We start from the raw sequence: 24,674 nt of genomic DNA, 5'->3' as shown, positions 1-24,674 counted from the left end.
GTCACCGCTGACGGAAAGCATGAGAGCTGGACATGTGCTGCCAATGCTGCTGCCACCAAGTGGATGCAGTGGATATTGCAAATGTCCTTCCACCAATCAGCACAGCAGGGAGGTCGGTATTTGGCAGAGAAGGTTTGATTTGACGCAGCCCTGCCTGTGGAGACAGGCACCTCTTTGACCTGACAATTACCTAAAGCATCTGCACCGGTGATGGCAATCGATTCGCTGAGGGCTCATCACACAATATACAGCCGCAGAGTGACACACAACACCAGATACTCTCTGCGATGTGACTATAATAAAGCAATCTCGGCCCCGAAGCCTCAAAACACTCATTCACAATGTTCAGACCCACCTGTTGTGCGTCTTCCCACTTTTCTCTGTTCTCTTCTTCCAGGAGATTGCTGATGATCTGAAAAAAATTCTTTGGAGAGAAGAAATAGTAGTTAGTAAAATGCTGCTGTCACAGGAACAGGCTGGTAACATTATAATTTGATACAGCTGTGATCTAATTTCAGTCAATATATAATTTGTGTAGTTGGAAACGTATAAATTTCAACGTGAATTGCAACCCATTTTACATAAATACATTATTGCCATACAAATAATTTTACTTCCAAAATGCAGCATATTTATGAGTAAAACAGGATATTGAACTTGAAAGGTTAAACTAAAATTTAAAAAACAACATTATAATACATTATTTTTGTTTATGCATTTAAAAAATACAGTGCATTATAATGCATGATATAAACATGAATATAATTTTTGATCATGTATTTTAAAGAACTGTGCTTTTAAAAGGAATTAAAATTGTATGATAACTATGGCTTTAACTATTCATGACAACATTAAAAACAGATTAGGAGATGTATTATAAGGCATTATGAATGACTAAATTCATTCAGAACAACCTCATAATAAATTTTAGAAAATTTTATGTGTGTATATCATTGCACAGCAGCCACAGAATAATATTCTGCATGTCAAGGACTATGTACTATAACGGAAGGATAATGTTTAATGAATTTGCATAATAAAACACAATTTGTGCCCTTGATATTTTTTATTATGAAGCATTAAAAAAGCAATAATGTACTCGAGGCTGTGCCATTGTGAGAATTTAGCCGTGACTGTATTCATAAAACTAGCACCACTTCTTGTATCTATACTGCTTAAGTAGATAAATTGACTTTAAATTGAAATTTTACATAGCCCTTGAAAAAGCAAACTAGAAATGTTCATATCTGGAATGTTCGAGGAAAAAAAAAAATCTACTCAGTGTTCCCTGAAAAGGCAATAATGAAGAATCTCCCTTGCATTTCAGAAGTCTAAACAAACAGTGTCTCTGGGAATTACATCGAGGATCACAGCACTGATTTGCAGGGAGTTGATGGGATATGTCCAGCGGCATCGGCTCTAAAACACACCTGGGAATCCCTGCTGCTTTCAATTCAGGGATTGGTTGATCTTTCCTAAGCACTCGAATGTGCACAGAATTAAAGGGGAAGAACAGAGAGCGTCGGTTGAGTTTGAAGGCGCTTGGGAGAGCTGTCTACTCAAAGACTGGAAAGAGAGCTGATGTTTGCTGCGGTGACTGGGCTGAATGAGATATCCAGCTGGACGTCTGCCTGTCTTTTTTTGTTTGCTGCTCTGCCTCTGTGCCACAGAAGGCAGAAGAGAGGCAGTGTCTTGGCTCCGGCACGCTTGTTTTTCTACTTGAATGCTTATGCTCCCTCTGGTGGTAATGCGTCCACTTAAACACAGCATTAATACATTCCAAAACACACAACCCACCCCGGCACCCATGCGTGGGGAGGAGGGGCCGCTCCGGTTCACATCAGGGCTTAGATAAAACCTCCTACATCAACCCGACACACAAACATACACGCACAAAATCACATTACACTCCGTATTATGTAAAAATACCCAGATTCTCACAAACAGGTCATGAGAAATCGGTTTATTTCAGCATTGGGAAGGTTATGACAAGGCTTTGAGATAGAATGAGATAGACTTAGTGACTATCTCTTATCAGCAGCAGGCGCACGGTGTCACAATCCCATAAGCTCTCTGTGAGGGGCAAGAGCGCTGAGATATTTATCAGTCACGGTGCCAAGTAGTGACATTGCCATTTTGAAGGTGCTGTAAGTGATTGGAGCTGTTTTACTAACTTCCGCCATTTTGCTAACTTCAACCAAATGCCTAGAATATCTGGGGAGACCTGTCAGTATTCCCATTCATCTCGACGGCAGTTCCTCGACTAGAACGTCACCCTCCAGAAACATGTGATTGGCATGCTGCTATCTCTGCTCACAGGCATGCTGTTCTGGAGATATGCATTTTAGGGCCAATCACATTGCCATGTTAAGCCATGTGACTAATCACTCTGGAGGAAAATGACATCATGACAGCTAATTGGCCCTTCACTAGCGACTATCCTGAGTTGTAATGTCAGAGACGGTAAAGTGGGAAAAGCGCACTTATTTTTAACCCATTTTAATGCATTTAATAACCCTTTAAAACATCTATATCATATAATGAAATATTTCCAATGTATTTACCTTTCAAACGTTTGGGGTCAGTATCATTTTAAATGTTTTTTTTTTTGGAAAAAAAAAGTCACCAAATCTTCATTTATTTGATCAAAAAGGCAATAAAAACAGTAAAATTGTAAATTATTACTATTTAAAATAAATGTATTTATTTCTGTGCCAGCAAAGCTGAATTTTTAGCAGCCATTACTCCAGTCTTCAGTGTCACATGATCCTTCAGAAATCATTCTAATATTCTAATTTGCTGCTCAAGAAGCATTTCTTAATATTAACACAGCTGAAAACAATTGTGTTGGAAGCCCCCCCAAAAAATAACATCATTTATTTGAAATATCATCTTTTGTACCATTATAAATGTCTTATTAATTGTCACTTAGGATTGATTTAATGTGTCCTTGGTGAAAAAATTATTTTTTACAAAAATAAAAATCTCATACTGACCCCAAACTTTTGAACAGTAGTGTATGTGTCGCTATGAATGCCTAAATGAAATCAGCTACAAGATGTATATAAGCATGGAGGTCAACAAGAAACCAGATTATTTTCTCTTTTACCTGAACGTCATCAGAAGAGGGTTCATAACTGGCCCTTTTGAAGGTATCTGTGACGTTTCGAAGAATCTCCACTGAAGAGAGAAGGTCACCTGCATAGAAATTGCGTCTTTGGGTGAGGTCCAGGAGGACCTTCGTAACCTGGGACATGCCGTCTCCTGCCAGATTCCTCTGACCTTTAGCAAGGTGCCCTTGGACCTAAAGAAAGACACGAGGAAAGAGACTGGGTTCTGTGTGTCCTTCAAAGACTGTAACACTAACAGAACACTAACAGAAAGTTGTAATATAAAGAACTATCATTAGTATTTAAAGGTGAAGTGTGTAATTCTTCAAGCAACATTAAACAAACTGTTTATAGAATGATGTTTCTCAAAAAACTGTACTGTCTGATATAGGCTGGATGAGTAGATAGTCCCACCCCAAAATAATGCCGTTGGTTGATGCAGTATTGTTGGACTGATCAAGATGCTCAAACAGAACAATGCTTTGATACTTTGATATTGGAAATTAAAACATTTTAGACTGAAAATATTACGCAGTCTTTACATTTTCAGAAGAAAGAGTGATTGGTTTGCCTACCCTGTTGAAAAAAACAGCATATTCTGGTTAGGTATGTTTTGAAGCATGGTAGATGGTTTGAGCTGGTTTAAGCTGGTCCTTAGTTGGTCACGAGCTGGTTTAAGTTGGTCATGTGCTGGTCCTAAGCAACTTGCTCCTGCTCAGCTAATAACCAGCTCAGGACCAGCTTAAACCAGCTGATGACAAACTAAGGAAAAGCTTAAACCAGCTGCCATGCTTCAAAACATACTTAACCAACATATGCTGTTTTTTTCAACAGGGTATGCACAATTTTAAGGTGTTCTCAGTGCTTTTAGCTTGTTTCTATGCAGTTGATGAGTTGTTCTAAACAGTTTAGCCTCTGGCTACAGTTGCCAAGCTGTTCTAAATGGCTTTAAGCCTGTTGTTACAGGATTGCAAAGGTGTTCTAGGTGGTTTTAGGCCGTTTCTATGCAGTTGGTATGGTGTTCTAGGTGGTTTTAACCTGTTGTTAAGAGGTTGCCATAGGTGCCTACTTACTAAGTCAAAAAAGGGTTAAATATTTTAAATTGTAATACTATTTCATTACAATTAGAACAGAAAATGATTGGTTTACTACATTTTTGATCAAATAAATGCAGCCTTGTTGAGCATAAGAGTTTTGGAATGTCTTTCAAAAACATTTCAAATTGTACCAACCACAAATGTTTGAACAGCAGTGTATAACCAACTAAATTTTAAGCTGGGATAGGAGCATTGAAAAAATGACACACTTCACCTTTAAGCAACAGACCAATCAACAAACATGCATAAGTCATGAAGACATGATGTCATACACACTGACTCAAAGAAAGAGGCTAAAGAGTGCAGACAGAAGAGTGTGTGTGTGTGTGTGTGTGTGTGTGTGGGGGGTCAGGTTTTGCCTGCACTGAGAAGACCAAAAGCCTCCATCAGTTTAGTAAAACCTGACCAGCCAGCAGATCTCACAAGGGCAATGACTTAATAAAAATAATAAATAATGCCTTAATTAAATTTTAAAAGGCAAAAAGGTGTAAGAGCTAGGGGATAGAAAATATCACTACCTCAGTATAAAGCAAATAAAAGTCAAAGGAAAGTCCCTAACATGCTTTTCTGTGTGTGTGTGTGTGTGTGTGTGTGTGAGAGAGAGAGAGAGAGAGAGATGTACCCAAAAGCTTGGAAATAACGCAAAGTATTGCATTTGAGAAAGACTGAGATAAGAGGAAGCTGAAAATAAAAAGAGCGAAAATCATTCATTCGAGTCGAGCAGGTGCACTCCCAGAAAAAGCGTGCACTCAGGTGGAGCTGGAACAACCATCTCCAAGATTTTACAGGAAATTAGAGCGAGTCCTCCATTAACGCGGGGTCTCGAAAACTGCAATACTAGCGGTTTAATTTGCCTTTCCAATGATAGCAGTTTATCTTGCAGACCTGCGTGGTGGTCTGGGGTGCCGGGTGGGGAAGTATGGGTGGAAATAGTTTGGGTGATCGTGACGAACGCAGGGGTAATTTATGGCACGTCACAAACAGAAGCAGAGCACAGGAAGCTGACTTTGCACCTACTGATTGCTGCAAGTATCTGTATTCATTTGCAATGCATCGAGCGTAGCTGGGCTGCTCCCAATAGGCCACCCCGCGGTGATCCAGTGAGCAGCGTCGACTAGTGGTGCCTGCAAAGAAGGAGGAGGGAGAAGAGAGAGATACAGAGAGAGAGAAGGGGTTTATACTTGTTCTTGTAAGTCTTTTTTCCTTTTTCATTCCACCTGCCAGCCCACACATCTTTCAGCGAGAGGATAAAAGCAGCAGCCTTCATCATCATCTAGATGCGGTGGTTGCCAGATCACATGCGCCTCACATGTGCCACTGCAGTATATGCGTGCGAACCAACCAAACTGTAATTACGTGCTTTAAAGAACTGGTCGTAATTCCCACTCACAGAATTACGATGTTAACCGACGCCAGCTGTCATGCACCAATTTGACTTTTTTGTTTCTGACGACTGCGAACCGAACCCTGCAACCTGAGATATCAACAAGACTGCCGCCCACACTTGGGAGCGACTAAACAAATGCACAAAATTCATCCATCAGAGCGTGTCCTACACGTATCGTCTCACATTACAGACGCGTCCTTGCCTTTGGAACAACCTCACCACACCCACTCGCACCCCTCTACTACACACGTCTTATCTGCTCTTGTTCCAACGCGGTTCCACCGCCTGCTACCCAGCCAGCAGCGAAACACACTCGGCCCACCTGAGACACAGCTGCAGCCAGCCGCCTGCCCTCAAGCTGAGGCATCCAAGCAGGGACATCCAGCCCACAGATCACGGAAAACTCCCACAGAGCCTGATCAAAGCGGACGTTCTCAGAACTCACCATTAAAACACATGCCGCCACTGAGGGCCCTAACCAGATTTAATCTCACACAAACGCCTAAAGATCACACAAACCTCGTCCAATTTGTGTATTTGTGCACAAAACAGGACAACACAAAAGTGAAAAGTTCTCATCCTGCATGTTTTATCGCCAATCATTCTTAATGAATCGTTCCCTAAAAGCTTCAGCTACTTCCAACTGTTTGATTTTTGTTGCTTTCATTCGTTTTTGTTGGAGTTTAATTTAATTCCATTCTCATAATGAATGAAGATTTTCCAGCATTTCCTGTGGTGGCGTCAGATCCCATTCCAGTGCTTTTGCACGACCTGAAATTTCAACGTGGGTTATGTGGAAAACAAACAATGTAAATCTAACTAATTCCACCCACGGGTTGACACACTGTCTCTTTTATGCATAAATGATATAATTAAATGTTCTCAACCCAAAAAAATAAAAATACAAAAGTACACACGGGCCTATGGCGGCAGTCCACCCACATGTTGAAATATATCCACAAAAGACATTAATCCATCTAAACACGCATTTGCAGTCAGCCTCTGCTCACCTAGTTCTAGTTATACCGGACTGTTCGCTGTTATCTCTGAGTCCGTGCTGCCTGCATTTTTTATTTTTCCTCCAGCACCTGCTCTTTCAAGGACACTGTAGTGGCGTTGCGGGACATCTTCACAACAGGAGATAGCAGGAGGTTACAGAAGCTCAGTACAGCACCTTCTGCCATTTTCAGACCACAATCAGTAAGACTCACACCTCGGACCGGTCCGAGGAGAGGGAGAGAGAAAGAAAAAGGGGACGCCTCTATATCATATCTCAAAGATGGGGAAACGTTTTCCCTCTTTTTTTATATTTTCTCCCTTTACACTTTAGAAAGCAGCCTCGCAAAGATGCTGGAGGGTTCAATGGTATGCAAATGACAAAAATCTCTAGGTACACACGGCATAAGCCATTTAAAGGCAGTCGCAGCAGTGCTGAACATACTAGTGAGAAACATTTGTCATCGTAGCCTTCTGAATTTATGAATAATTTCAACATCATTGAAATAAATGCACTGCAAAAGAAAAGCTGCACAAAAAACATAAGCTGTGCTCTTTTTCTTTCTTTTGAAAGCATCTGTGATGCCATTCTATTCTTCCTTTGTGTCTTTGTGTTTGGATGAGTGCTCTTCAACCGCTGACTGTTGTGGCTTTTCTTACCCGTGGCGTTGGGAGGACACCTGTTGAAGGCCAGCTCCCCAGAGGGAGTTCTTCTCCACAGCATGGACACAGCATAATCCTCCGGGCATATTTCATAAGGAGCTATGGTTCAGGAATAAAACGTAGACACACTTTTATTTATTTTTTTATTTTTTATTTTTTTGCATTATTATTTAAAGGACATTAGAAAGATGACAAGTAATTGATGGTGGAGAATGGGGGAAATGGATCAGAATATAATGCAAGCCCATTTTAATTTTACATTGCCCACATATAAATGCCACAAAATTTTGGGTCATATAAATGCTGCAGTGTAATATAAGGAAGTAAAACTGTATTTCTAATACACATATATAATATACAATTATAATTTTTAGTATACAGTCATGGCCAAAGTAAATATGATCAAAGAAGGCTGGGAAAATTAATCTGCATTGTTAATCCTTTTTATCTTTTATTTAAAAAATTCACAAAAATCTAACCTTTCATTGGATAATAAGAATTTAAAATGGTGGGAAATATCATTATGAAATAAATGTTTTTTTCAAATAGACATTGGCCACAATTAACGGTACCCTTTTATTCAATACTTTTTGAAACCTCCATTTGCCAGTTTAACAGCTCTAAATGTTCTCCTATAATGCCTGATGAGGTTAGAGAACACCTGACAAGAGATCAGAGACCATTCCTTCATCCAGAATCACTCCAGACCCTTTAGATTCCCAGCTCCATGTTAGTGCTTCTTCTCTTCAGTTCACCACTCATTTTCTATAGGGTTCAGGTCAGAGGACTGGAATGGCCAGCAGAAGCTTGGTTTTGTGCTCAGTGACCCATTTTTGTGTTGTTTTTGAGGTTTGTGTTTGGATTATTGTATGGTTGGAAGATCCAAACATGGTCCGTTATAAGATTTCTAACAGAGTCAGTCACTTATTGATTTTTTATCTGTTGGTTTTTGATAGAATCCATGATGCCATGTGTCTAAACAAGATGTCCAGGACCTCCAGCAGAAATATAAGACCACAACATAAAAAATACAGCAGTGTATTTCATTGTACACATGGGGTACTTTTTATCCCTGTGTTCACCAAACCCATCTTGAGTGTTTGCTGCTAAAAAGCTCATTTTTTAGTTTCATCTGACCATAGAAGCCAGTCCCATTTGAAGTTCCAGTCGCGTCTGATAACTGATAATATGCTGGAGTTTGTTTTTGGATGAGCGAGGAGAATTTTTCTTGAAACCCTCCCAAACAACATGTGGTGATGCAGGTGCTGTTTGACAATTTTTTTTTTAAGGTTTTCTGACCCCGAGATGCAACTATTTTCTGCAATTCTCCAGCTGTGGTTCTTGGAGAGTCTTTAGCCACTCAAACTCTCCTTCTCACTGTGCATTAGGACGATATAGACACACGTCCTCTTCCAGGCAATTTCGTAACATTTTATGTTGATTGGAAATTCTTAATTATTGCCCTGATGGTGGAAATGGGAATTTTCACTGCTCTAGCTCTTTTCTTAAAGCCATTTCACTAATTTTTGAAGCTCAGTTATCTTTTGCTGCACATCAGAAATATATTCTTTGGTTTTTCTCATTGTGATGGATGATTAAGGGAATTTGGGCTTTGTTTTCCTTCCTGTTTATATTTCTGTGAAACAGGAAGCCATGGCTGGATAATTTCATGTTCATAATCACCCTGGAATGCTCAAAATTGTGAATATGAATATTGTGAATATTTTTCAGAGATATTTTACTCATAAGAATTTCTAGGGGTGCCAATAATTGTGTCCAACATGTATTTGAGAAAAACATTTATTTCATAATGATATTTCCCCCATTTTAAATTCTTATTATCCAATGAAAGGTTAGATTTTTTTTAAAAGATCAAAAGGATTAACAATGCAGATTAATTTTCACAGCCTTCTTTGATCATATTTACCAAGGGTGTCGATATTTTTGGCCATGACTGTATATGTATGCATGTATGTATGTCTAAATAATGCAAGCCAGTTTTAATTCGGAGTGTCTATTTACACTAAGTGCAAATAGCGCGCCTTGTTGGCAGAGGCGATTTACACTAACTCCGCCCACCAATGTGTGATTGGGATAGTCAACACTGAAAAAAGACGTTTATTAAACATCAGTTTCAGCGACGTAGATGGTAAGGCATGTGCTTTTTGATGCGACCGACCCGAGTTCGAATCTGCCTTTTGCTGAACCTTTTCAAATCTCATATCGCATTGGAAAAGCATTTATTTTAAAAATAATCAAAAAGTTGAAAATAAAGTATCGGGTAGGGTTAGGGTAGGTGTAGGGAGGGCTTTATTGTCCCAATAAGGTGGCATCCATTTAATCATTTGAATTAAAACTATAATTTACACTCAATACATCATTATTGCGTACTGTTTTATAATGTACTACAATATTGAGGTGCAGATAATTGCCAATATTTGCAAAAAGTTGTATAAATAGCAGAAAATCTTGCTATTTTAACAGTGTAAATAGAATCTAATTGCTATTTACACTTAGTGTAAATATCATCCATCGCTATTTGCACTTAGTGTAAATAGCATCTATCACTATTTACAGTTAGTGCAAATAGCGGCTGCCATTTTAATTTCACTTTGCCTATACATAAATTTCACATATTTTTGGTCATATAATTGCTGCAATATAATATAAGTAAATTAAAAATGTATTTTATAAATTTTTAAAATATCTCTATACAATTATCATTTTTGGTATGAATATGATGCAAGCCTATTTTAATTTCACATTGCCCATAATAATTTTTAGTTATAATATTTATTTAGAAAATATTTTTATTTGTTATTATTAATATTTTCTTTTTATATATTATTATTATTATGCAATATTAACAATACAAGATTATTATATTATATTATATTATATTATATTATATTATATTATATTATATTATATTATATTATATTATATTATATTATATTATATTATATTATATTATATCTCTTTATAACTGGAAATCATAAATCACTGGCAATGTCATAGTTAAAAATGTTTATAAAGACATTCACGTTCCATCAATTTAACTGCAAAACTCATTTCAAACATTTGAGATTAGGAGAATGATAAATTCAGTCAACATTACCAGTTTCTTTAACTGTCCTTGTAACATACCTAAGTGTGTATGAAAATGCATGTATATGCATGAACATAAAGCACTGTTTCCATGGAGACTGTTTCTAATAGATGAGCATGACATCATTTATGTGACATTAAATATCCATTACTGATAAAAAATTGTGTTGACCATTCCTCGCTGGAAAATACAATTATGGTATATGTTCATTACTTCTCAAACAAATAATGATCCAGTGCAAAAAAAACAAAAACGGACATGGATTTCGGAACGGAAAAGATAATTATCTCTGCATCCGTCTCTCACTCACCCCTCTCTGCCCATTCAGACATAATTGACTCTTGGGGTTCAATTATTAGCAGGGTTACCTGGGCAACGCTGCTCGCTGCATCTGCGGACCTCCTCCCCACTGCCTTCGCATGGCTGCCCCGTGACCGCCAGCCCCTGGCAAACGCGTACCCTCCGCTGCCAACCACCGTCACAGGACTTAGAACACCCACTCCACGGAGCCCAAGCATTCCACTGTCCGTTAGCTAAAAGACAGATACAGGGGTCGAACAAAATAATGTGAAAACATAGAAAACGGGGAATATTTCTTTCTTAAAGTGTTTTACCACCATTTGCCTTTAGTACAGCTTCCAACCTTAGAACATATTCACACAACTTTTAAATAGTCTCCAGTGGAATGTCATCTATCAGAACAAATGGCATTAACTTCAGAAATGTTGGAGGGAATCAGCTTCTTACTTTTCTCTCCAAAACTGGCCACAATAATTTGATAATATTCAAGGCAGGTATTGAGATGTCCACGGTAGATGTTGAAGTTCATCTTGGTTCTCCAACTCTTCGCATTTTAAGCATTGGTGTCTGTGATTAAAGTTTTAGCGATTGTAGCTCTTTCATGGATGCTGACTTTGTAAAGTTGGTCAGTTTTTGTGGAAACAGGTTCTTCTTGGTGAACATAGAGGTTTGCTGTGACTTTGCATCAGTAGTTCTGTGTCGACGGTCCCTATCATTCACCTTTGCCCATTACTTTGCAAGTAAGTAAGGTTTTTCTCATTCTTCTTCTTTGCTGATGAAATCTTAACATGCTTTTTGTACACAGCAAAAAAATGTAAAGACAGCTGTTCTTAAACCCCCAAATAATTGGGCTGTTAAGGTTACAGATGCACCTGCTAAACAGGCTCCCATGATTTGCCCTTTTTGTAAGTCTATTAAGTCACCTATTTCATCCACGACTTGTACTAAACTCAGCTAAATACAACTTAAAGGGATACTTCAGCCAAAAATGACTATCATTAATTCAGTCATCAATTCTGTCATTAATTACTCACCCTTGTGTCATTCCAAACCCGTAAGACCTTCATCCATCTTCGGGAACACAAAGTAAGATATCTTTAATAAAATCTGAAAGTTTTCTGATCCTGCATAGACAGATATGCAACTGACACATTCAAGGCCCAGAAAAGTAGTAAGGACATCATTAAAATAGTCCATGTGACATCAGTAGTTCAACCGTAATGAAGCTACGAGAATACTTTTTGGGCTATGATGATAAGAAATTGCTGAATAAAGTTATTTTTGTTTTCTTTGCACACAAAAAGTGTAGTGTCTCGTCTAGCTTCATAACGGTTGAACCACTGATGTCACATGGACTATTTTAATGATGTTCTTACTACCTTTCTGGGCCTTGAACATGTCAGTTGCGTTGCTGTCTATGCAGGGTCAGAAAACTCTCGGATTTCATTTAAAATATCCTAATTTGTGTTCCGAAGATGAACAAAGGTCTTACGGGTTTAAAATGACATGAGAGTGAGTAGTTAATTACAGAATTTTCATTTTTGGGTGAACTATCCCTTTAAACTACACTGAGATACAATATAAAGTACACAGATGCAAAGAATACAGTCACAACGTTTGTTCTTCATTGCAGCCAACGCAAACAATATTAACCCCTAAAATAATAGGTGTTCATTTTTTTTTTTTGTCCAACCCCTATATGTAGATGGTCTGCATCATCTTATTCTGTTCATTGTCTCTTACAAGCTCAATAATGACATTGCACCTTTATGTGGATGTGCACTCTTAAAAGTTATTCGAGCCATCTTCTGTGCAAGAATTACGAGAAGTACAGTGTGGAACATTATAAAACACACTCGTTTGCAAAGGCGCATTAAAAATCATCCAGTTTCTTGTCATGTTGACATGCTCTAGAGGCCAGAGATGCAATAAAACTAGACTTTTGGCAGAATCGCTCTTGATTTAATTAATGAAATCATTACCACAATACTTGCAATGATCGGATATTTGTCTCTGCTTTATGAGTGTGAGGGTGCCCTACAACTGGAATAATAATTTTTCTCGCTTTGCCAGTCCTGAAACACATTTTATGGTAAAGTTTTAAAAGGCTTCGGGATGTTTTACGGGCATCTAATGAACGGAGTAAAATATTATTTCTTGGCATTGGAAAGGGAGAAATGAAAAAAGACAGATGTTGCCCTCAGCTGTGCTATAAATCATGGTTGAGAAAGGACATGTTCACCTGTAAACTAGCATTCACCTGTGCTGAATGTACACTAGTGTTCAAGGACACATTTACATTAACATTTAGACTATGTGGAGGCAGCAGGAATGTTACTTTGAAATCAATAAATACGGTCAAATCATATAAAAGCACTGGGAGATACAGTATTTGACCTCTACGCAGCTTCATAAAAAAAGCCTTTAATCAAGCCACCTCAATAAAAGTGTCAAATAGTCCAGCTAAAAAACAGGCTTAATATCTGAACTTGTACAAGCATTCAAGCAAATAAATATTCTACCACTCAAAGGCAAAAATTTCTCACCCTTAGTCTATCCATTAGCACATGTAAAGCTTCTCTTAATTGACCTTCAGATATACAGTAGGTAGGTAAATTTGACAATTTCACGTCATTTTTTATTTATTTCTTGTAGTTTTGACATTTTATCTCATATTTTCATCTAATATATCACAACTGCAACTCCATAGTTAAATACTGTACAAGGACAATTCAGCATTTAAATATATGTCAACATCACTGTCGGTTAAATTTTGAATGCATTTTATGGCAACAAATGTATATGTCAACTGAAATATATAGACATTTTTTTGATAGTTTTGAATTGTCACATTGTGTGACTCAAAAATCATATTTTTTATTAAAATTAATATTTGTTTTAAAAAATTTACAAATAGAATTTTTTTTTTTGTAGTTTTGACTTTTTATCTCACATTTTCACCTCATATATCTGAACTTCATGGTTAAAAATTTGCATGGAAAGATGGGTCCGAAAAATAAATAAATAAAAATTGCAAGGAAAATACACGCAATGCAGCATTTAAATATTATGATTTTCAACATTTTGAATGATGAATATTTTATCAATGTAAGTGAATTAAAATATATTGAAATAACATATAGACATTTCAGATGTGAACTCTGGAAAATAAATATTAATGTAATGTAACATAAAATTTTTACCAATCCCATATAAACAAAACATCTTCTATTTTAGCTTTGATGCTACATCATATCACGTCTCACACTGTAAGCATCTTCAAACTCACAGAAACTCTCTGTTATCGTGAACCATGTAGAGAAAGAGTCTTACAGCTTACAAGCATCATGCTGAGGAGCCCCAGTGTGTTTTAAAGAACTGCCTGCCAGGTATACTGAGTATGCGCTCTCAAGCAAGACCCACCGCTATGGTCTATCAACACAGACTTAAGCCAATGCTTGACATACAGTATATAGAAGAGATGTCTTGACTGTTGATATGATTTCATACTGTAGTAAGCTTGGGGTACAAATAAATTAAAGTTCTATGGCCTTTTTTCCATTTCTGATGTTATAAAATATTTTTTTTTTTTTAGTGAGTACTTCAACGAGCACTGTGAGTATTTTTAGTAAATGCATGAATCTGAAAATTTACAGTCTTTCTCTTCAGGGAAAATCAAATAAAAAAATATTGATGACTCACTGGAATCCTACAGGAAAAATCCTATTGTTTTTTTATCAAAAGAACTAGGGTGATGCTAACTTATGGGATGGGCTACAAAAATATGTATTCACTGCAGCGCTCTATAGGCTAATAATCACGATCATCCAAAAATTCATGGGGGTCATTGAAACTGATATTTCTCTTTTTTCCTTTTTGGATATCCCAGAGAGAGAACTGCTCTAAAGATACTGAATGTATAAATATACACCTAGATTTCACCTTGGAGTTAATGAGATGTAGAAGGAACCTGAGTCGTACCTGTGCATTCAGGGTTGGAGCATTCTCTGCTCTCCGCCCAATGTCCTCTGCACTCAGATCCCCCATGAGCAGCCGCTGAGCACTGCCTCTTCCGCTGCTGCGTTCCGTTAGCACAGGTCACTGAGCAATCGCTCCACGCACTCCACTCCTGCCACTGCCCGTCCACTGAGGACGCCCATGCAGAACGCAAGAACAGTATCCCAAATGGAGAACAGAAATATTGCAGAGAGAAGTAAGTTTTCTGAGCTGGGTTTGGAACATTTAGGTTTAGCATCTTCTGATTAAGATGAAATTACCTGCCATATTTATGTCCTAATATAAGGTGAAGTGTGTAATGTCTGAGCCACTAGAGGTATCAAATGGAATTGCAACCATTTGTCTGGTCCTACTTACAGTAGCATAACGCCTACTCAAATAAAAAAGCATGCTGCTTGCAACAGGTCATGGGTTTGAATGCATTAACTAATAAAATGTATACCTTTCGGTGCAATTGGCTGTGGGTAAAAGCTTTTGCCATAGGCATAAATGTAAATGTTTAAAAACATTAGTGGTGCTTTAGTATTTCATTTGCATGGGTGCAATTACTTTTCTGTGCAATGGTGCATGTGATTTTGGACAAAAAAGGGGTAACCCATTTTAGCACCCATTCCGAACACCTTCACAACCTCATAGCACCATGCTAAAAATGAAAATAAACACCTAAGGAATTACATAGCAATGCTCTGGAAACCACCCACAACAATCTTGCATTACGGTGGAACCTTCTGCCCTGGCAAGAACCATTCATATTTGTTCTGTAGAAATGCTTTAATCGAGTTCTATCTGGAATTCTGTTTGGAATAGAAATGACACATTTCACCTTTCAAGGTTAACTTTCTCATATATGGAACGTTTGCTTCTATATAATTTCCGCTAGTATTGAAAAATTCACAATTATTTGAACACGAGTGCTTCAATTAGAATGTAATCAGGATCAGGACAGATATGATATATGAAACAGAGAGAGAGAGAGAGAGAGAGAGAGAGAAAGGAAAAAGATTGCATACATTAGGAATTAGGGCTACTGTCAGCCTGAATAGCCCCATTAGCCCGAGGGAAAGAGGTAATAATACTGCCCGAGTGCCTTAGATAGCTCACTAACTAGCCAACATGACCCAGTAAAAGCTACTCCTATAGTGAATATTCTGGTCTTGTGATGTGTTCCAGTCTCAATCCAGAAGAAATTTGCTGAAAACGGTGGAGGCTTTTCATCAAACGTGAGCTCTGAGGTTAACTTTAAAAGCCTCAGACCAAAATATGCAAGCCAGAATTTGGCAACAGCACAAGCTCTGGGTGAGCTGATGCTACAAAACACAACACAGAGGTGTAAAGAGGGGCTAATTGCTCCGTTTTTGCTGAATGGGATGAGACTTTTAAAGCATGAGACCAACAAAGCTAACCAAGATTAGACAATGTGTTACACTACTTACCCATCTACAGTGTATAGAAACTCTAAGTGGCTATCATTCACAGGCAATTGTGCATATGTGATTTTTACTTCAGCTCTATAGTAGGTTAAGTCTAAAACGGTGTTTCTCTCAGCCTTGCGGGTTTTATTGCATGCCACACGTGGCTGCTTTCAACATGCCAAGAAGCCTTGTGAGCGCATCCATTCCCTCTCTGTCCCACGTAATAAACTATTCCGTAATTGATCCTGTAATGTTCCACCGCTGGCAGCTGCTGCTTACTCCCCAGAGCCACCTCCATGTGAGATGAGCTTTGATTCTTTATAGACGGGATCAAACATTGAGGGGCTTCCATGTCAGGCCTAATTCCACCAAATCATTCTCAGAGGATGGTGGCTCTCAACCGCATCCAAATTAGTGGAGTGGTCAACAATTTACAACAAAATTGATTACGGTTAGAGAACGGCTAGAAAAGCAAGAGGCTCAGGGGACACACAGAGGCATCGGATTCGGAAAAGAGAGTGAATGACTCAGTAGAAAAGAGAGACAAGATGAGAAAAAAAAGGAGACAAAGACAAAGGAAAGACAAGAGGAGAAGAAACAAGGCTAGAAAAGATTTGAGACAAGAGAAAAGATGAGATGATAGGAGATATGAGATAAGTATAGGAAACAAAAGAAGAAGAGAAGAGAAGAGAAGAGAAGAGAAGAGAAGAGAAGAGAAGAGAAGAGAAGAGAAGAGAAGAGAAGAGAAGAGAAGAGAAGAGAAGAGAAGATGTGAGCTGAGACAAGAAGAGAAGAGAAGAGGTGAAACAAAAGGAGAACTGAAGAAGAGATGAGAAGATATGAGATGAAAAAAGAAACGACAAGCACAGAGAAGATGAGACAAAATGAGATGAGAAGAGACAAGATGAGAAGAGCACAAATGAAACATGAAAGAGAAGAGAGGACAAGAAAACAGGAGAAGCAAAAGAAGATGACAGAGGAGAAGCACACAGATGATACAAGACAAGGAAAGATGAGAAGATGCAAGATGAGAAAAGAAACAAGAGAACAGATAAGGTGAGGCAAGATGAGACAAAATGAGATGAGAAGAGAGCACAGATGATACACTAGAACAGAATGGAACAATACAGATTGGAACAGAAAGTTAGAGACAAGAGGAGAAAAGAAACAAGAGAACAGATAAGGTGAGGCAAGATGAGACAGGATGAGTTGTGAGGATGGGAGAAAGCAGTGCATCTGAAGCGCACAGACCTGGGCAGAGGGCAATGTTGCAGAGTTTGCTCTGGGTCTCGGGTCCCTCACACGCTCTTCCTCCATGCTGGGGTGGAGTGCACATCCGAGTGCGGGTGCGATGACCCCTCCCACAGGTGAAAGAGCAGAGGCTCCACGGAGACCACTCTTCCCACACACCGTGCACTGCCAACAGAGGACAAGAGTTAAGACACATACACGCCGCTCACGGCACGCACACACACACACCCACACACAGCCTCATTCAAATGCAGCCGTGAAACACCTCCAGCACCGACTCAACGAGCCTGTTTATCAACAGTTGTTACACAGTCGCAATGAATCAAAACAACTGCATCATTTCCCCTTTTCTTTACAATTTACCTTTCCCAATCCCATACCACTCCGCCCCCATCCCGAGCACCATAGCTGATGACATTCTTTTGTCTTAGCGTGATGAAAGACGCGCCGGGAGGGCTGCCGCAGCCGTGCTGAATTTGTCTCGGCTCTCTTATCAAAGTCCCAGGTGTGCGTTCTGCGCGTGCACTTACTGGGGCTTAATCCAGTCATCAGTGTCAAGACTGCTGGGCACCATTTCCCCTCCAAACGTCAAATCCCCCTCTCTAATGCTCTTACTGTATAATGAAAACTCCAATCCCACTCAAAGAGCATTAATTAAAAACAAACTCTCGCTGAAGCACTCATGGAAAGCCGGCCCTTGCAAAAACCAGCTCAATGACTTTGCCATTAACAGGAAGCTTTTTTACTTGTTGTTGGACTCTCATCTATAAGGAGATAAAAGGTGATGCCACCAAACATTATGCCATTCTTGTTACATAATAGTGGGTTGTGAACCAAAAATGTGTTTTCTAAATACTAACTATATAATTGTGCAGTTGGAATAGCAAAATAAATATTAAATAAAGTATGTTTTTGTTGTCTAAAAAGCCTGTAAATTTTTGTACAAATTTATTTGAAGCTAGCCACACGTCCATTCAAAAGTTTTCTTTTCTTTTTTTTTTTTAAAGATTATCCGGAAAAGATTATTTTTGGTATCCACAAAAATATTAAGCAGAACAGCTGTTTTCTACTTTGATAACACATGTCACATGTGTAATAAGCATATTAGAATGATTTTTGAGGGAGCATGTGACACTGAAGACTGGAGAAATGGTTACTGAAAATTCAGCTTTGCCATCACAAAAATGTATTTTTAATTCTAATAATATTTCACAATCAGTGTTGGGGGTAACGCATTACAAGTAACGTGAGTTATGTAATCAGATTACTTTTTTTCAAGTAACTAGTAAAGTAACGCATTACTTTTTAATTTATAAGAAAATATCTGAGTTACTTTTTCAAAAAAGTAACGCCAGTTACTTTGTTTTCCCATTTATTTACTGACAAGTCTCCTGTCCCCATGTTGGGAGAGATCGGAAGTACAGAGGCGTTGTGTGTGCTGTGTGGACATGATGTTACTGTAGTTCTAGACTAAATGTGAATGTGCATTAATTCATCCCACTCGCAAAAAAACAGATTTATTATTCATCAAAATGAAATGCAAACTCAGAATATGACGCAAACCTGCCATAATTAAATATGTTAAATAACACAAATGTATCGAATCCCATTTTATTAACCAATATCTTTTCTGCTCACCTTTGATGATCCAGTTCAACCATAATAAGCAAAAATGACTTCAGATAAACTAACAATTGTGCTTCATTATTTTATTTATTACTGAAGAGTGTTGAACCTTCTTCCCCTGTGTTCTACTGTACAGATGTGAATTTACTTTTCCTTCAGCCTGAGGTTTATTCATTACACTTTTTGGTGTGAAAGAGCTTTTACATTTGCTATAAATAGAACTTCTTATATTAAAAACAATCAAGCTTCCATAAAAAGTAACTAAGTAACGTAATTAGTTACTTTTTTAGGGAGTAACACAATATTGTAATGCATTACTTTTAAAAGTAACTTTCCCCAACACTGTTCACAATAATACTGAGTTTACTGTTTTTTAATCAATAAATGCAGCCTCTGTGAGCATAAGAGACTTCATTAAAAAATAAATAAATAAAAAATCTTATTGACCAGTAATGTAAGTTAGGTAGATGCCAACATGGTCAGCTTTTTTGACGTCCACTCATTAGTGAAAACCAAGAACAAAACTACCCAAGACAACATAAAATTTAGCCAATTTCCTATTCTGCCATATTATCTTGGTTTATTTTGCTCTATTAAAATGTTTTCCTTTAAGGACATTTTTGCTCACTTTCAGGTACTGTGTTGGGTCGCCACTTGATATTCAATGTAAAAAAAAGAAAAAAAAAGCAGTTGATACATTTCAAATGAATTGCCCCATTTTTCAGCTCCTCATAAAACCAGTGCACTGTTTGATTTGTCTCAAAAGATGTCCATAGGGGAACATGGATTAGCTGGGATGATTTACGTCTTTATTTTGAACTCCTCATATATTCAGTGGAATATATAAACATTCCCAAACAATAAAATACATGTAGTGTGTAAGCTTTGTGTACTAGTACATAACTTATTCCCCTAATGCTTTTATTTTGCCGCATAACACAGTAAAATGATGTAAATAAGGGTTGCCCTCAAAAGAAAAGCAATGTTATGCTCAATTAGGCTGCTGTCCAAGCTAGTCCAGAGGGGGAATAAATGGTTTTATTTGAGCATTCAAGAGACATGGTGGTCTTATTTCCAATCCCTTATGCTCTGGTCTAGCCTTATGTCATTTATATGTGCCTCCAAGCCTTTTCCAACACCAAACTGATCTGAGAAGCTTTTTTGAGTTGGTTCTGAGAAATTCTGCACTCAATGGCAAATGTGAACACCATTTTTAATCTTGGATGCAAAGCAGCTCCATTAACGTTGCTTAAATTTATGTACAGGAAAGTTCATTAGCAACATACATAAATCCTTCCCTTGACTGTAAGCGAAAAGTGAAATTGCATAGCTGTTTCAGTGTCTTAGTTATTTTTTATATAGCACAGTCAAATATTACTGTTTATAAACAAAATTATTTAAGCTAACACTAATGATTTCACTATGTGAAACTATGATAGCATATGTGTCAGTGAGATATGCCTGTATATTTTTCATAGCATAGGGAAAGGCTGTATATCTATAACGCTGTGTAAACCACATTGATTTAGCCATATAAAAAGTCTTAAAAGAGCTGAATCGCCATTTTTAGAGCTAATGGTGTAAACAGAACAAGTCTCTTTTTATGCCCTTTTACTTAAAATAAAAATCCAGTTAGCTTGTGACATAAGTTCAATGCTGCTGAGGTAACATGTAAACAGCATTAATTTACCAATACCAAAAGTCCTAAAAGAGCTGAACTGCATTTTCAGAGCTTGTGATGAAGGAAAAAAAAACAAAAAACAAGCAGCCTCTTTTCACGCCCTTTTACTTGAAATAAAAATTCGGTTAGCCGGTGACAGGAAGTTCAATGGTGCTGAAGTATCATTGAGCCAAACTCCATTAAAATGGCACCTCAGAAAATGATGAATTAAAGGTCGATACCTCCAGTAATTAAAGATTTTAAAACAAGAGGGTAATTCAGGTCGGTTTTCTGCCCACAGGGGGATAGATTAGTCTTTTTTCTCTTTCTTCTACATTTTTCTTCTGCATGCACCAACAAACACTCTTCTGACAAGTTTCGCTTTGTGTTTGATTAAGGCTTGTGTTGGAATCGTATAAAACGGTAGCTCGGCTAAGTCATACATTGAGAAAAGGAACATGAAAAGAGTGACAAAAGAAAGAGAAAACTGAAGGAGCAACATAAAACCAACACATGACAAGATGAATGACCAAATACACAACTGGAAAAATCAGAGCAGACACAAAGATCACTAATAATTATGAAAATAATAATAATAATAATAATAATACATTTAACATAAAAACTGTAATATGAAGCAATGAAAGCAAATAAACAAATAATGACAGCAATTTTCTTGCCCTGAATGATGAAAAATACAGATTCTGAAGGACAGTCCAGTGTCTGTGACTAACACTACCTGGGCAGGGGGCAGTGTTATTGCACACCCTGGATTCTCTTAAAGGGCCGCTGCAGTGTGATCCGTAAGGTGAGACACATGTTCTTGTTCGCACCTGCGACCCTTGACCGCATGTAACTGAGCAAGAGCTCCACTGGGACCACTCCTCAGCACCAGGGTCACCTGTAGGAGAAGGGTGACACCAGTTAAAAGCAGTAACATGGTCATGTGACACCCCGAGGGGGTGGAGCCAGTAGGAGCAGGAGGGGCCTCACTAAGTTACACACTAAGAAGCCACAGTAAATCTTAAAGGCTCCAAGAGCAATTGGAACAAGCTCAAAAGGAGCATCTTATACAGTATATTGGATACGATCCTGCCTGAATAACTTTCAGGGCTCAGTTGTCCCGGAGCAGAAATCTACTTTTCTGCAGAGTTTAGCGCAAACGCACGTATCGATTTAGATCCTTGATAAGCTTGGTTTAGATGAGTTTGGTTAGAGTTACAGCTAGGCTGCGTCCAAAACTGGAAAAATGCTAACATAATGTCTACTAAGTTTTCATTTAATCAGAAATAGTCTGAATATTTCACTCATAAATGAGTCTTCATTTACCCACCGTCGTGTCATTTCAAATCTGTATGATATATTTCTTATATTTTAAAGAATGTTTCAGCCGATTTGGCCATGAAATGCATTTTAGAGCAACGCTTGATATTGCTGGCTTTCACCGTATGGACAAAACAGTAAATAACAGGAATTTTTCTAAATATCTTCTTTTATGTTTCACAGAAGAAAGTCATTCAGGTTTGACATGACATGAGGGTGGTAACTGCTGACAGAATTTTCAGTTTTGGGTGAACTGTCCCTAATTATTCCTCGCGATCCTCTGTGTGCGGCTGCTTGAAGGAATAAAAATGATGTCTGATAGAGCAATTGGAAGTTTAGTTTATAAATATATTTTATAACTTATTGGTGATATAGTTTAAAACTTAATAACTTATGATTCCATTTCAGCTGAGAAATAAGCATTAAATATTCATTAGATTATCTCTAAGCTCTCTTGAATTTGTTCTAGATCATTAGATATGACATTATGGTTTCCTTAGGAAGTACCTTCATACTGACATGCTGTCTGTTAAATGACTGACTGACTGGAAGGCAAGACATCTAGCTTTGGTTTCAGACAGCTAAACTCTGCAGGAAGGAAGATTTCCAAGAGCACAAATGAGCAAACCTGTCCTGGTATGGCCCATATATGATACTGGCATTAAATATAATACAATCTACAAATATACTGAAATATTACATTGACAGATCACAATAAAAACCTTCAAAATCCTGATTTATGAATGATTAATACATTTATGCATATTCAAAGCAGGATCATATCCATTTTACTGTGTGGCCACAAAATAGATATCATAATGGGAGCTTTTATTATATTAGCATCCTAACAAATACTAAGGTTTAACTTCATATTTATATTTTAAAATCATGCATGCAACCAATTAGATGAAATAAACTGAAAGGAAAAAGGCAAACAAAACTAATAGATGAAATATATAAAATATGATAAACTATGCAGAATGCATGCAACATGGCTTCTAAAAGTTAGAGAATGATCTTTGATGAAAGTTAGTTTTCTACTAACTACAGCTGCACAGAAGAACAGACCTCTGGCCCTCAGTCTAGTCTGCGCTTCACTCTTTTAGATCTCAGATCTCCTGGATTTATGCTAAAGCTTCTTGTCTCTTTGAAGCGAAATCAATTAGAATTGGAGATTGTCAAGAAAAAAGGGGATGGTTTGCGTTTCCCCCAGAATATTCAGCAGATCACAGCAATTTTCAGTAGCACTGGTCACATTTGAGAATCACTTGATGGAAGAACTTTCTATGTTGAATCCAAACAATCAAAGCTGTTAGAAGTTCCATCTGATTATGGTTCAGAGCTGGAAACATTATGATTTACCAACTTTAATGTCAATTCAATCACTGGCATTCTTTGCTGGCATTACCATACATGATTGCTAAATAGAGTTGTTATAATTGTTGGTTTAAAAGCATAGGCTGCTTTCTGGCAAACACATAGACCTTAGCTTTGTGTTTTATATCTGTTCACTAAATACTGCACTCTGGATCGCCTGTAATTCCCAATGAGCAATTGCATGGCCAGACCAAGCACTAATAAGACATTTGATTTTCAGAGAATTTGACACTGCCAAACATTTAATAAGCAAGAAAACTGTCTCCCTAAAAGCACATGTTTTCAATATCCACGATATAACAATCCAATTGCCATGTGATGCTGAATAAAGGGATAGTATGCAAAGGAAAAAGTTGAACTTAAGCTTTTAACATTTTAATATTAATCGCCAAATAATTAATATCATTACATTTTATTTTATTTATTTATTTATTTATTTTTAAATCAAGTCAAAATTAAATCATTTAGTATTTATATACTCAAAATGTATGCAACTTTTGGTTGCTTGTACACTCAAGAATGGTTTGTTTGTTCTAACTTCCAGAGATTCTACTGGCAATGACCTTGGGTACATATGGACAATTTCCTCTGCCATTCTCAGCGATTAGATTAGATTTAAAGGTGGATCAACTCTGGATGAAGTGGTACAACAACTCAGACAATCTGAAAATGAGAAACTAAATGCAGGATGAATGACATTCTGTTCAGAATTTCATTTATAAATGGAAATAAATAAACACATAAAAGACCGATTGGAATGGAAACAAGGTTGTTAAGGTTTAGAATGCACAATGATTTGCAACTTAAATGATATTAAGTGCTACACAAATGTCACAAATATACAAAAAGGTGCAAAACTTAAAACAAAGTAAGATGGCTGCTTAACGTCCCTCCCCATTATAGCTACAGATCATATAGAGTTCATGCAGGAAACAAATCAAATCAAAAAAAAGAAAAACAGGGAAATTAAAGCCAAGGAAAAGAAAGAGAAACATCTTCAGGTTTCTACAGGCCTTGTTTTTTGGCACTTTAAAAGGTAATATATCAGGGTTATTTCATCTCTAAACAGCTGGATAACCACAAATGTTTACTGTTAAATGTTAACCATTTAATTGTCATGTAATTAATCTCAGTTTTAACAAGTCTGGGTTATATTTATTGCTTTTAGTGCTTAAAAAAGTCATAAACACTGTCAAAAACAAATAGAAACCAGAAGCCCAATTGAGCATGGTGTCAGTTTGCAGAAATGGCCAATTCTGTTGGTTTTCCTCAACGCATTAACCAAGTGGAAGAGGGACAAAAAATAAATATGATAAATAAACATTGTCACTTAAAGGTGCAGTACA

The 24,674-nt window shown here is 37.5% G+C and overlaps 1 protein-coding gene across 4 annotated transcripts in view; it reads right to left on the bottom strand.

Annotated features, from left to right (window-relative positions):
* adgrb3 (adhesion G protein-coupled receptor B3) overlaps nt 1-24,674 on the bottom strand; it is a 154,423-nt gene that overhangs the window by 62,375 nt on the left and 67,374 nt on the right. For 3 of the 4 annotated variants that reach the window (XM_058796225.1, XM_058796226.1, XM_058796227.1), the window contains 8 exons: nt 21,368-21,529; nt 17,343-17,507; nt 14,644-14,808; nt 10,731-10,895; nt 7,251-7,352; nt 5,225-5,331; nt 3,110-3,304; nt 356-424 (listed from right to left, as the gene is read on the bottom strand). In XM_058796225.1, coding sequence (XP_058652208.1) covers nt 356-424; nt 3,110-3,304; nt 5,225-5,331; nt 7,251-7,352; nt 10,731-10,895; nt 14,644-14,808; nt 17,343-17,507; nt 21,368-21,529 — 1,130 coding nt within the window. The remainder of the gene's footprint in view (nt 1-355; nt 425-3,109; nt 3,305-5,224; nt 5,332-7,250; nt 7,353-10,730; nt 10,896-14,643; nt 14,809-17,342; nt 17,508-21,367; nt 21,530-24,674) is intronic. The other variant, XM_058796228.1, reaches the window with a different exon arrangement.

Source organism: Onychostoma macrolepis, chromosome 13, assembly GCF_012432095.1.
Source record: "Onychostoma macrolepis isolate SWU-2019 chromosome 13, ASM1243209v1, whole genome shotgun sequence".
NCBI classification, from domain to species: Eukaryota; Metazoa; Chordata; class Actinopteri; order Cypriniformes; family Cyprinidae; genus Onychostoma; species Onychostoma macrolepis.
Note: the sequence above shows the minus strand (reverse complement) of the source record. Positions and strands in the feature narration are given on the sequence as shown.